Genomic DNA, 13,456 nt, shown 5'->3' on the forward strand with positions numbered 1-13,456 from the left:
AAGGAAACCTCATTCAGCTCCTGTGAAATTTGACATTCCCAAATAGTTCTCAAGTTCTGTTTAACAGAGCCGAGTAAGACTATTAATCACTGTGTTTACGAGTATATATTTCTTCTTCTGGAGAAAACTTATTTCTGTTAATTTATTTGGGGAAAAAAATTATACAGGGCTGATAACCCCGCCCTAAAGCACTGAAAGTCACGCCCTAAAGGACTGATAGCCCCGCCCTAAAGCACTGACAGTCATGCCCTAAAGGACTGATAGCCCCGCCCTAAAGCACTGACAGTCACGCCCTAAAGGACTGATAGCCCCGCCCTAAAGCACTGACAGTCAAGCCTAAAAGGACTGATAGCCCCGCCCTAAAGCACTGACAGTCAAGCCTAAAAGGACTGATAGCCCCGCCCTAAAGCACTGACAGTCACGCCCTAAAGGACTGATAGCCCCGCCCTAAAGCACTGACAGTCACGCCTTAAAGGACGTATAGCCCCACCCTAAAGCACTGACAGTCACGCCTTAAAGGACGTATAGCCCCACCCTAAAGCACTGACAGTCACGCCTTAAAGGATGTATAGCCCCACCCTAAAGCACTGACAGTCACGCCTTAAAGGACGTATAGCCCCACCCTAAAGCACTGACAGTCACGCCTTAAAGGACTGACAGCCCTGCCCTAAAGCACTGACGGTCACGCCTTAAAGGACGTATAGCCCCACCCTAAAGCACTGACAGTCACGCCTTAAAGGACGTATAGCCCCACCCTAAAGCACTGACAGTCACGCCTTAAAGGACGTATAGCCCCACCCTAAAGCACTGACAGTCACGCCTTAAAGGACTGACAGCCCTGCCCTAAAGCACTGACGGTCACGCCTTAAAGGACGTATAGCCCCACCCTAAAGCACTGAGAGTCACGCCTTAAAGGACTGATAGCCCTGCCCTAAAGCACTGACGGTCACGCCTTAAAGGACGTATAGCCCCGCCCTGAAGCACTGTCAGTCGAGCCCTAAAGGACTGATAGCCCCGCCCTAAAGCACTGAGTCACGCCCTAAAGGACTGATAGCCCCACCATAAAGTACTAACAGACCTGCCCTAAAGTACTGATAGTCCCACCCTAAAGGACTGATAGTTCCGCCCTAAAGTACTGATAGCCCTGCCCTAAAGTACTAATAGTCCCACCCTAAAGGACTGATAGTCCCAGCCCTAAAGCATTGCTAATCCTGCCCTAAAGTACTAATAGTCCCACCCTAAAGGACTGATAGTCCCAGCCCTAAAGCATTGCTAATCCTGCCCTAAAGTACTAATAGTCCCACCTTAAAGAACTAATTGTCCCGCCCTAAAGTACTAACAGACCTGCCCTAAAGTACTGATAGCCTCGCCCTAAAGTACTACCAGACCTGCCCAAAAGTACTAATAATCCCACCCTAAAGTACTGAGTCCTGGCCTAAAGCACTGGTAGCCCCCTGTAAAGCACTGATAAATGGGCCCTAAAGTAAACATGTAAATTATCATCATGTAATAACAGAATGAGAGATTGTGTAGTGAGGAGAAGCAGAGTCATGATAAACACAGAGGATTGTGTCAAGTTTGGTTCTGGTCACTCCGAGGTCAGAGGAGTTCTGTTCAGTCTGTGAGCGGTCATGGTGGTCCGGCAATAAAACTAGAGTTCAAACTGTTGTTGTCTTTTAGTAACAATTCCACCTGCCTCTGTGTGTGTGTGTGTGTGTGTGTGTGTGTGTGTGTGTGTGTGTGTGTGTGTGTGTGAGGGTGTGTGTGTGTGTGTGTGTGTGTTACCTGGGATTGGGATGAGGTCGGGGTTCTTGTTGCACCAGTCGGTGTCGCAGCAGAGCGGGTAGATGCCGGTGTCGTCTTTGGTGGACGGTGCGCAGACGAAGGGGCGGTCGCGCGGGATCAGCTCCCCCTCACCGATGCACCAGCTCTGCTGTGTGGTCACGCTGCCCGCGCGGGTGATGGACACGTAACACAGCCCGTCCGTCGTACACGTGTGGTTCGGGCAGCGGTGACAGTAGCACTGTAAGCCTGCACACACAAACACACACAAACATGACCTCTCACAACCTCACGCTGACCAACACACAGCTCTGAGATCAGCGCTCACGTCAGATAAGCTCCATATGTGGTGTTTCTTACTGTTGACTATCATGCATGAATAACACCTGATGTACAGATCCACCCTACTGATCGATCAACAACATAACGGTGAGTCCCAGCACTACTCAAGCGGGAGGCTTGTGCCCAGACCTGTAAAGATCTGCTGTAGCGTCTGGCATTAGCAGAGCGTGATTAGCATGTGTGTGCTGCTCAGTGTCTGACCGCCGGTCTGTCTGTCCTCATCAACAAACATATGATGGCCAACATCCAGAAACTGCCCTCCATCTGCAGAGCTGGGTCACCTCAACAACCCTAGATGACCCAGACACACACACACACAGCAGAAATATAGTAATAATAATAATAATAATAATTGTAGTAATGGCATTTATAATAATAATGCCTACATGTATCAGCTGTATTGATCGACTGATAGAGACTCCTCAGAGCAGATCAGCTTCAGCAGACCGCTGTAATGTGTGTATCAGTGTGTGTCTGCTGTAATGTGTGTGTCCGCTGTAATGTGTGTATCAGTGTGTTCAGAGGAAACACCAGCGTCACCCAGGAAGAGGAAATGAGGGCGGGACTGAAGGCAGACAGAGAGAAACCACACGCTGCACTGAGAACAGCAGAGCGACTAGACAGACTCAACACGTCACACACTCTCAGAACTGCGGAGGAACACACACACACACACACACACACACACACAGGAATGCACACATGTAGACAGAAACACGTCAGCATGTCTGGCAGCTGACTGTGTGTCAGTACAGAAGAAGTTCTGCAGAGACCCAGGAAACACTACCAGAGTAATGTCTGACTCTGAGCCAGACAGAAGACACTCTACAGCTGACACACACACACACACACACACACACACACACACACACACACACACACTCTTCACTACTGTGCAGCAAACATCCTTTAATTTCATTTATTCAATCTGCTGCAGTTCAGGTGGCTGTGTTGACATGGCATGTTAGACATGTATCAAACATTATTAAGAACAGCGCATTACACATGTTTGGGGGAACTCTGCCATCGCAGCATCCACCTGGATGAGGTGACAGCAGCCATATTGCACCACCCCAGCTGATTGGTGGAGAGGAGACAGAGCGATGACGCCAGTAATGATATGGGGATGATGGACAGAGCCCAGTGGGCAGATTTGGCCAGGATGCCTGGGTTACACCCTGAGATATTTAACCACCACAGAGAGTCAGTACATCTGTTTAACATCTCATCCAAAAGACGGATTACACTAATATAATATAATATATGCACGAAGGTCTCTGGTTCGAGTCCCGGCTGGGTCAGTGTGTGTTTCTGTGTGGAGTTTGCATGTTCTCCCTGTGTTGGTGTGGGTTTCCTCCGGGTGCTCCGGTTTCCCCCACAGTCCAAACACATGCGCTATAGGGGAACTGATCAACTAAACTGGCCGTAGTGTATGAGTGTGTGTGTGTGAATGCGTGTGTGTGGGTGTTTCCCAGTACTGGGTTGCGGCTGGAAAGGCATCCACTGTGTAAAACACATGCTGGAATAGTTGGTGGTTCATTCCGCTGTGGAGACCCCTGATAAATAACCAGACTCAGCTGAAGGAAAGTGAATGAATGATCATACTATAGTAAACAGGTAACAGCTGAGCTTTCTGAGCTGACTGAATTAAACTCTCACTGTGGAATGATTTAGACAGCAGCAGCGAGTGAAAACCTGTGTGGATATTCAGATGCTGATCATGTGTTGTGGTTTTCCAGCATGAGTGTTGATCATTTTCAGCTCAGCTCAGTAAAGGCTCCTCTGATTGGTCAGATGTGAAGACACACATGCATGCAGCACACCAATGGAATAAACTATGCTTGGCAGATAAACTAATAGAACTGACTGCACTTCTCGGCAGTATTGCATACATTATTCTGGTGTTAATGATCATTTTTAGATATATTGTGCAGTAAACACACACTGCTGTGCAAAGGTGCGCCGTGCTGGACGAGCAGATGCATTACATTTACAATACAGAGCTGCGGGATTATCCTCCTCTACCTGTTTAAAACAGAAAAGCATTGAAAAGCAGAGGACGTGTGTGAAATGATAACCGCTGAACACTGACAGCGTTTCCTACAGCTTGAGGAATAATCAACATGGGCTTCCAGAGCGAGACCTGAAGGAGCTGTAAGTGTGTGTGTGTGTGTGTGTGTGTGTGTGTGTGTATCTCACTGTTCACCAAGAGCTAAACAAGCTGTAGCACATCAGCACTGACCTCAATGCTTTTCTGAATGCATACTACAACTGGCTTTGGGTTTAATAGTCAAACCAACAAAAAAACAGACACCACAAACATCCAAATAACATCATCAGTCCAAACAAACATAAATAAATGAATAAAACATTCACAAAATAACAATAAAGTGCAAAACAGAAGTCAAACCAAACCACAATACACAACAAACACACACAAACAGAACCTGAAAACACACTAAATCAAACCAAAAACAAATAACAAACCATGAAAATAAACCACAAAAATCACAACACAAACCATAAAACCCAACTGCAAACCAAAGCTGGAAAACACACAAACCCAAAGCACAAAAAACATCACAAAACACACACAAAAACATCACAAAACACACACAAAAACATCACAAAACACACACAAAAACATCACAAAACACACACAAAAACATCACAAAACACACACAAAAACATCAAAAATGCATTAATAAGGAAAACAATACACAAAACCCAACATAAAACACACACAAACCTAAACAACGAAACAAACTAATCCAAAAACATCCCAAATCAAACAACCTAACATGAAATTACTCCCAAAAACAAGCCAGAAACTAGATCAAGAGCAAACATCAGTGACCGTCAGCTCTGTTACTGATCTAAACACAATATAAATAGTGATCAATAACAGAATCAAATGCTCCTGTTCACATGTAAACACAATCTTCATTAATAACAGACTCAGAACTCTGTACATTAATCATTAGTTGTATATCACTCCAGTTTAAGGAAAATAAAGGGAAAACGCTTGTACACGCAACTCTGGGAGGATATATTTAAAGCAGCAAACGGGCAGCGACTGCACTGAAGACATCGGTGTATTCATGAGGTGTGTTTATTACTCTACAGGACCCTACAGTCTTGTTGGAGAGCTCCAGATTCAGCCATCGCTGCTCTGATCTGAGAACAGTGTGTGCCGCTGCCAACTGACGCCCACTGGATGTTTTGTCTACAGCAAACACACTGACGCAAGGAAATCCAGACTGAAGGAGACGCTCCATTACTCACGGAACCGCAAACACACACACACACACACACGCACACGCACACACACACGCACACACACACGCACACACACACACACACACACAGTATTTTCAGTTTCAATTTTAGCAGCGCTGCTTTAATTAGTGTGCTGAACTGCAGAGAAATCCACCAGAACAGGGACATTCACGACAGCTCAAACATGTAAAAACAGTACAGATGTGTTTGAAAAGTGTCTATTTTACTGAAATGAGTAAATAATTAGATGAAATGTCTGGACCTGAGCTTTTAAAACATCGTGATGTCCCTGTTAATAAAGCTAAAACCCAAAACTGGAACTGTAAAGGCAGTAATTACAGAACAAATGTACTGTATAGTCTGATGTGTCCACACGAGGCATAATAAAGCGAATAAAACTGGACCAAGCAGCACGTTCTGACTGACATGACATTCACTTTTTATGTGTGAAGTTAGAAACTCCACTTAAATGGATCAGAGATTCTGTAATGATGCATGTGGGAGAAATCAGGAGTCAAGAAGCACTGAGTGCATCAATAACCCAAGCAAACTCTAGAGAGAGAGTAGAGCTGCACAATATACAGATTCAGCATGGATATCAGTGTGTGCATCCGCAATATTCACACTGCAAACATCTGTAATGTTGAGTCTGCATTAGACTTCACCAAGAGCTGCATTTCATCTCTGTATTTATTCAGAATTTATATGATTTGTGCAAAAAAATACTCATTTTTGTCTTGTTTCTAGTGCAAATATCTTGATTTGAAAGCTCAAGCGAGATGATTCGACTTATTCCACTGGCTGATAATACAGCTGTTTTAAGGGAAAACTCTAAAGTTTGACTTCATTCCTCTGATGTTGAAAATAAAGCCATGTTTGTACTTGATTAAGAGTTTTCAGATATTTAGAGTAGAAATGAGGCAAAGCACAGTAAGAAAGCATGATGATTATTCAATATCTGTAGCTGAATACTGTTAGATCTCCCAGAAAACCATCAAATAGAGCTCTTCTGACCATCTGATGAGCCGTATTAATATCACAATATTTAATCACAGAAGAATTAAATACAGCAATATCAGATGTTTCCACTGTGGTGCAGCTCTACTTCAGCGTATGATGATATAAAGGTAATATAGTACACTGCCCAGTCACTACACATCTATATCCTGTTAGCGTGAGATTATTAGCACAGATCTATTATGTCAAACATATTAATAACTGTTAGATCTGTCTCACTGAGGTCAGGGATCTTCCATTCCACAGGTCAGATTATAGACAGAGAGCAGGAGAACTCTCACTTCTGAGTTGTCTGGAACAAGCTGAAGTGTACAAAAACAGCAGTTCTCATGGTTCCTGCATTATCTCTGACGTGCTTCTCGAGACACTGAAGTTTAACATGCAGGATTCATGAATATTCTATGAATATTAAGAGAGTTTAAACAGCCTCTGTGGGACCCCTGAGTTAAACCCTAGACCATTCCCATGACATTATCCACATTTCTGTTCTTGTAAACCAGCAAACACACACACTGTTGTCATCATCACGGAGGAGAAACAGCACAGAAACATGTCAGCACTGCCTCAGAGTCAGTCTGCGAGCGGCTGGAGCTCAGAAACCTGGGTGAATCTGAAGCCAGGACTATTTTAGGACGGGTCAGCAAACTGAGAAGAGCTGCGGAGAGGAGAGCCAAAGATCTCACAAACAACACCAAACACAGCCAGATCAACCACACACACACGCACGCACGCACGCACTCACGCACACACGTACGCACGCACGCACGCACGCACGCACGCACGCACGCACACACACACACACACACACACACACACAGCACCACTCCAGCAGCTGATAATCCAGTGCATCTCTAATATCAACACCATTACAGATCCCTGTTGAGCTGCACGATGCTGGAACTACCTGATATTGGCATATTTTACTTCTCTGTGCTGAATACTGTGATATGAACAGTTTGAGCAGCACAATATCATGTTTTTAGAGGATTAACAGTATTCAGCTACAGATATTGAATAATCATCATGCTTTTCTTACTTTGCTTTGCTCCATTTCTCGTCTAAATGTCTAAAAACTTTTCAATCAAGTCCAAATACTGCTTTATTTTCCACTTCAGAAGGATTAAGAGTCCAGATTAAGAGTGTTTCCTCAAAACAAGCTGTATTATCAGCCTGCTGGCTAAATAAAATGATCCTGTTTTCACTTTGAACTGTAGATATTTGGACTATAAATATTAAAGTGTGTATTAAACAGCACAATATTATAAATACACTACTATAATACAGTGCAATGTTGCATCTCTTGTGATGTGACTATTGCAGATGTGCACACTGCGATCTCCATGCTGAAATGATCATTCATTCATTTTCCTTCAGCTTAGTATCTATTTTAGGGGTCGCCACAGCGGAATGAACCGCCAACTATTCCAGCATATGTTTTACACAGCAGATGCCCTTCCAGCTACAACCCAGTACTGGGAAACACCCATACACACTCATTCACAAACACACTCATACGCTACGGCCAATTCAGTTGATCAGTTCCCCTATAGCGCATGTGTTTGGACTGTGGGGGAAACCAGAGCACCCGGAGGAAACCCACACCAACACGGGGAGGCCACAGTGCTAACCACTGCGCCACCGTGCCACCCACAGTCTTAGATCAATATTGAGTCAAATATCCAGAGCTTATCATCATTATTGGCATCACGTGTATGGTGACTGGATCTATGAGACGGTGTGTGAGAAGGAAGTGTGTGATTGTAGAGGACACTGAGCTCACCTTCACTGTCATCACCTGCAGACTCTGATCAATGTGCTCATCTCTCATGAACACACAGACACATCCGTCAGCTCACGCATGTATTCTCTTTAGCTCACATTAAACTGAGACTTGAACTTCACCATCATTTACTGGTCCTCATGTCGATCCACACACGCGGACACACTCCTGACCTCCTTCAAAAGACCAGAGTAAAGATACTACATTCATTTCCCTTCAGCTTACTCCCTTATTTATCAGAGCGGAATGAACCGCCAACTATTCCAGCATATGCTTTACACAGCGGATGCCCTTCCAGCTGCAACCCAGTACTGGGAAACACCCATACACACCCACACACACACACATACACTACGGCCAATTTAGTTAATCAATTCTCCTATAGCGCATGTGTTTGGAAACCGAAACACTCGAACCCGTGACCTTCTTGCTGTGAGTCCACAGTGCTAGCGAATGAAAGCGCCCGAGATGAAGCGTTTGGGTCGTTTGTTAGCGATGCTCGTATCTTTCAGCTGTAAAGTTCATGAAATCTAGAACAGAATTAAGGAGAGTCTGAGAGGAAGACTTTAATTCAGTTAGGGAATGAAACGGACCATTACTCCGGCAGTCATGAAAAGCCTGCAATTCTGAGTCGCTCAGTTGGTATAATGCTTTCAATTAACCCAATTCCATCACGGCGATCTGATTAAGACCACATAACCCAATTTATAAATGGCCGGGAACGTCTGCAGTGTTTCAGCTCTTATAAATGAAGCGCTTTCCTCTAATGCAGAGCATACACACACACACACACACACACACACACACACACACACACACACGCACACACACACACACACACACACACACACACACACACACACACACATCCCTCCAGACGTCCACTAGTGATTTTGGGAATCAATGGCAATTGGATTTCACATCTTCAGAGCCTTTAGCTTCAAGCGCTAATGTAGTAATTGAATGATGTGGCATTGAAGGCGCAGTGTTTTGGGAGGAGACGGCGCTGTAACTCAAACACACACTGGAGACTGTAATGAATAGGTGTGTGTGTGTGTGTGTGTGTTTTCTGAAGCGCAGACGGGGATCAACTGAAGAGTGTGTCCAGTTTTTAGAGCCAAGATAATTAATCTTCATCCTCATCTAACCCAGTGGAGTGCTAGAGAGGGTTGGTTAGTATTCCTAACAACACATATCATTGAGTTGGAGAGGCTGAAGCTGAGCCAAGCAGGAAACAACCCAACTCAACCCTTATTAGTGCATCGCTTTTCACAATAATCATCATCCCAAAGCACTCGGGACAAAATCAGACCGGTCCATCATTTTATGACTGAGCCTGTCTATGTGGTAATTAGATTAATCACAGTATATGTGTGTATGATGTGTGTGTTTATTTTATATATGTAAATAGACGCATGCATATATTTAAGAAAAGGTTTATTTTATATATTTTTAATAAATATATATGTAAAATTATATCTAAATTTAAATATCCATGAGATAAAGTTGTTTAATTTAGATTTATATATGTACCACATATACATATATACTATTATATTTACACATATATATATATATACACACAGATATTTGGCTCTATTTCTGAGCCTCCTAAACACTTCTCATTTTCAGCAGCCACTGCTCTGATCATGCACACTCGGGCCTGATGAAGAGACCTGACCCGGGCTTCACCTTCACCAACTCCACTGCTGGACTCTTACAGATTCTAACTAACAGAATCTTCTCCGAGATCTTGATCTGTCCTCCAACATCACTGAATGATGGCTATGGTGTGTGTGTTTATTACATGGCAACCCAAAGAGCTTTCAGAACCCTGTGTGTCTACAGAGCATCATAATTAGGGTGCACGTCCACAACACACGTTAACATCGCTCACATTAATTGTGTAGCGCAAGTTAAGATGGATTTCTGGAGCTAATATTTAATTGTAGCTGATGGCAGAACGCTGGCGCAGGTACTCGGCACAGCTGTTTCTTCAAGACCATCATAATCCATCTCAATATTTCAGAAGCATCATCTGTCAGACAGGCTGCTGGAGGATCAACAGAAGAGCAGAGTGTGTGCAAGCTGAACACACACACACACACACACACACACACACACACACACACACACACGCACACGCGATACTGCAATAATCTGACAGTGTCATATTTCTTTTTTCTGTGATTTATTTAGAATATTTGATCAGATGGGTTAAGCAGCTCTGCTTGGTAAGAATTGATTAGTTCAGTCTGGTTTAGATGATTCTGTAGTGACAAGTAAAGACAGAACAGCAGAGTGCAGATATGCATCAAATAAAATCAGTAAAGGAGTAATCTGAAGGCAAATGAATGAATGAAAAACAACACTGGACAGTCTTCATTGAAGAAAGAATTCAAGAGTTGCTCATTATTAAAGCTGCACATGGTACAATAGATGCACCTGTTTCATTTCACAATATTTAGCACTGAGAAATCTCATGGTTCCCAATATTCTTCTTGTGAATTGCATTATGGGATCTTGATCTGCCACCAGTTTTGGACCTTGAGCTTTCTGTTATTTAACACTTATTTCTCTAGATTTGATGTTGTTTTAAACTAAAATATCAGTAAAGGTCTCTGTGTTAAACTGTAGAGTTTTCATCAGAAGTGGACATAGCAGAGATCAACATCCCATAATGCCGTTCACCACCGCTAATACACCTCTGACTCACAAAATATGGAAACTGCTCATTAATGGTTAGTTTTTACAGTGTAGTGCGAACACGCACACACACACACACACACACACACACACACACACACACACACACACACACACGCGCACACACGCGCACACACACGCGCACACACACACACACACACACACACACACACACACACACGCACACGCACACACACACACTGAGCTCTGTGCTGATTGAGAAGAGGATCAGTCTAAACAGCAGAGCTCAGGGTCAGAGCGCAGGCCTTCAGAGACTCTCGGTATGATAAATCTCTCCATCTCCGCCTGTTCTCTCTCCACCCTTTTCTCTGCTTTAACACTGGAGCTAACAGAATCCTACAGCTGCTCCTACAGTAGCTCTCTCGCTGACCAGTCTCATATTACATCGTATTGTCAAGGCATATTTAATTAAATTAAGCTTTAAATGTCTGCTGTCATGTTTCCTCAAGTCATCACCAGGGCCAGACTGATTCATTTGAGCTGTTTCTGTGTATAATTAAAAAATAAATGAATATAAATCTGCAGATTTCTGCTAAATGATTTTAAGAGTTTAGTTACTTTAATTTCAGGTTAAATTAATGAATGCACTGATGTAAATCTAATTAGATGCATTTATTTGGTAATCAAAGCAAACTTTACAGACTGTATTGTACAGAAATCAAATAAAATGTGCAAATTACTGAGTGATATTACTGACATTAATATGCAAATGTGTGTAAATATCTATTTATTCAGTGATTATGAGAAAATAAAGACTGTAAAAACAGACCAAAACTTCAATGTGGGCCTATATTACACTACAAATACCATCTGTTCAGTAATCCAGCCAATAAACATGAGTTATTAGACTACACAGTCCACAAAGATCCACACCTCACTTTCACTTTCATCAATATTAATATTATAAACAATAAAAGTCATCAATATCAATAAATAATATAGAAGATCAATCATTTTGAAGGTTTACTCTGGACAAATTGCACAATTTTGCAAGGATTCATCTAAAAATATTTGATTTAAAGTCTCTCCAGATAAAACTCTCAGTCTGATAACATTAAAACAGGACAGTCCACAATAATATGCTGAACTGTTTACTTTCTGTTGCATTTTAGAGGATCATTTGCTCTCAGGAACTGATTTCCAGAGGCATTTTGCTAATAAGCATGATATGTTTCATATACATTTATCCAATAATTAGAATCAATCAGAATACAGGTCACTTTTACTGTCAATTAAATACAATATTAAATAATGCGAGCATACAGTGCAGACATGCACACTGCAGGAGCATCCAGACGATCAGTTTTATAAAGAAAGACTATTTATATAGTCATTCATTCATTTTCTTTTCAGCTTAATCCCTTCATTAATCCAGCATATGCTTTACACAGCGGATAACCATCCAGCTGCAACCCATCACTGGGAAACACCCATACACACTCCTACACTACAGCCAATTTAGTTGCTCAGTTCCCCTATAGTGCATGTGTTTGGACTGTGGGGGAAACCAGAGCACCTGGAGGAAACCCACACCAACACTGGGAGAACATGCAAACTCCACACAGAAACACCAACTGACCCAGCTGGGACTCAAACCAGAGACTAGTGCTACCCACTGCGCCAAATTTATATATATATATTATAAAACTGTATTTATAATTGAACAGAATTGTTCATAATTACTATATATAATTATAACTATACTATACATAATATAATTGTTCATATTACTACACACACACACACACACACACACACACACACACACACGAGTTTAGTCTAGTGTAGTTCCTGTCATGATCTCAGCATGAGTCCAGCATTGTGGACTGATCTCCTACATCACATCAGCACTTCACAGAGCTCTCATTTCTGGACCGGCTGTCATTAATGAAGAGCGAAGGCACAGTGGCTTCAGCGGTGACTAATCGAAGGCTTCTGATTGGCCACTGCACTCATATGTAGACGTGTGATTGGTTAAAGAGCTCAGCGCAGCACAGGAAATCTGATGCAACATCCATATATCTAAATGTAACGCCACACACTCCCACTGTTCACTAATCTCTCCATTTCAGCTCCACTGCCACACACTCGGCTTCACTACACCGCTCGTCTGCTCTACACTCAGATCCAGTCCTGCACAAACATGCAGATGGGTATTAGTGCTCGCATTTAGACAAGAGGACGTGTGTGTGTGTGTGTGTGTGTGTGTGTGTGTGTCAGACACTGAGAGCAGAAGCAGATCTTCATCAGCAGCAGCAGCAGCAGCTCACCTTCACTGTGCAGATGAATTAATTACAGCCGTTACCAGGCAACCAGCAGACCTGCAGCCGACACCGCCTTACACACCAGCCGCAGAGCTTCAGCACGACACACACACACACACACACACACACTACACATCATACACACGTGACGTCACACAGACATACACAAACAAAATCCACACAGACACACACATGGATATCACACACACTACATGCGCAAATACACACACACACACACACACATTCACTACATCACATGCACAAA

General features: G+C 43.0%; 1 protein-coding gene across 1 annotated transcript in view; it reads right to left on the bottom strand.

The window, feature by feature from the left end:
• Nucleotides 1–13,456, bottom strand: part of tgfbr1b (transforming growth factor, beta receptor 1 b) — a 34,687-nt gene that overhangs the window by 12,727 nt on the left and 8,504 nt on the right. Inside the window, exon 2 of the mRNA XM_056450586.1 lies at nt 1,786–2,031. Coding sequence (XP_056306561.1) covers nt 1,786–2,031 — 246 coding nt within the window. The remainder of the gene's footprint in view (nt 1–1,785; nt 2,032–13,456) is intronic.

Source organism: Danio aesculapii, chromosome 24, assembly GCF_903798145.1.
Source record: "Danio aesculapii chromosome 24, fDanAes4.1, whole genome shotgun sequence".
NCBI lineage: Eukaryota > Metazoa > Chordata > Actinopteri > Cypriniformes > Danionidae > Danio > Danio aesculapii.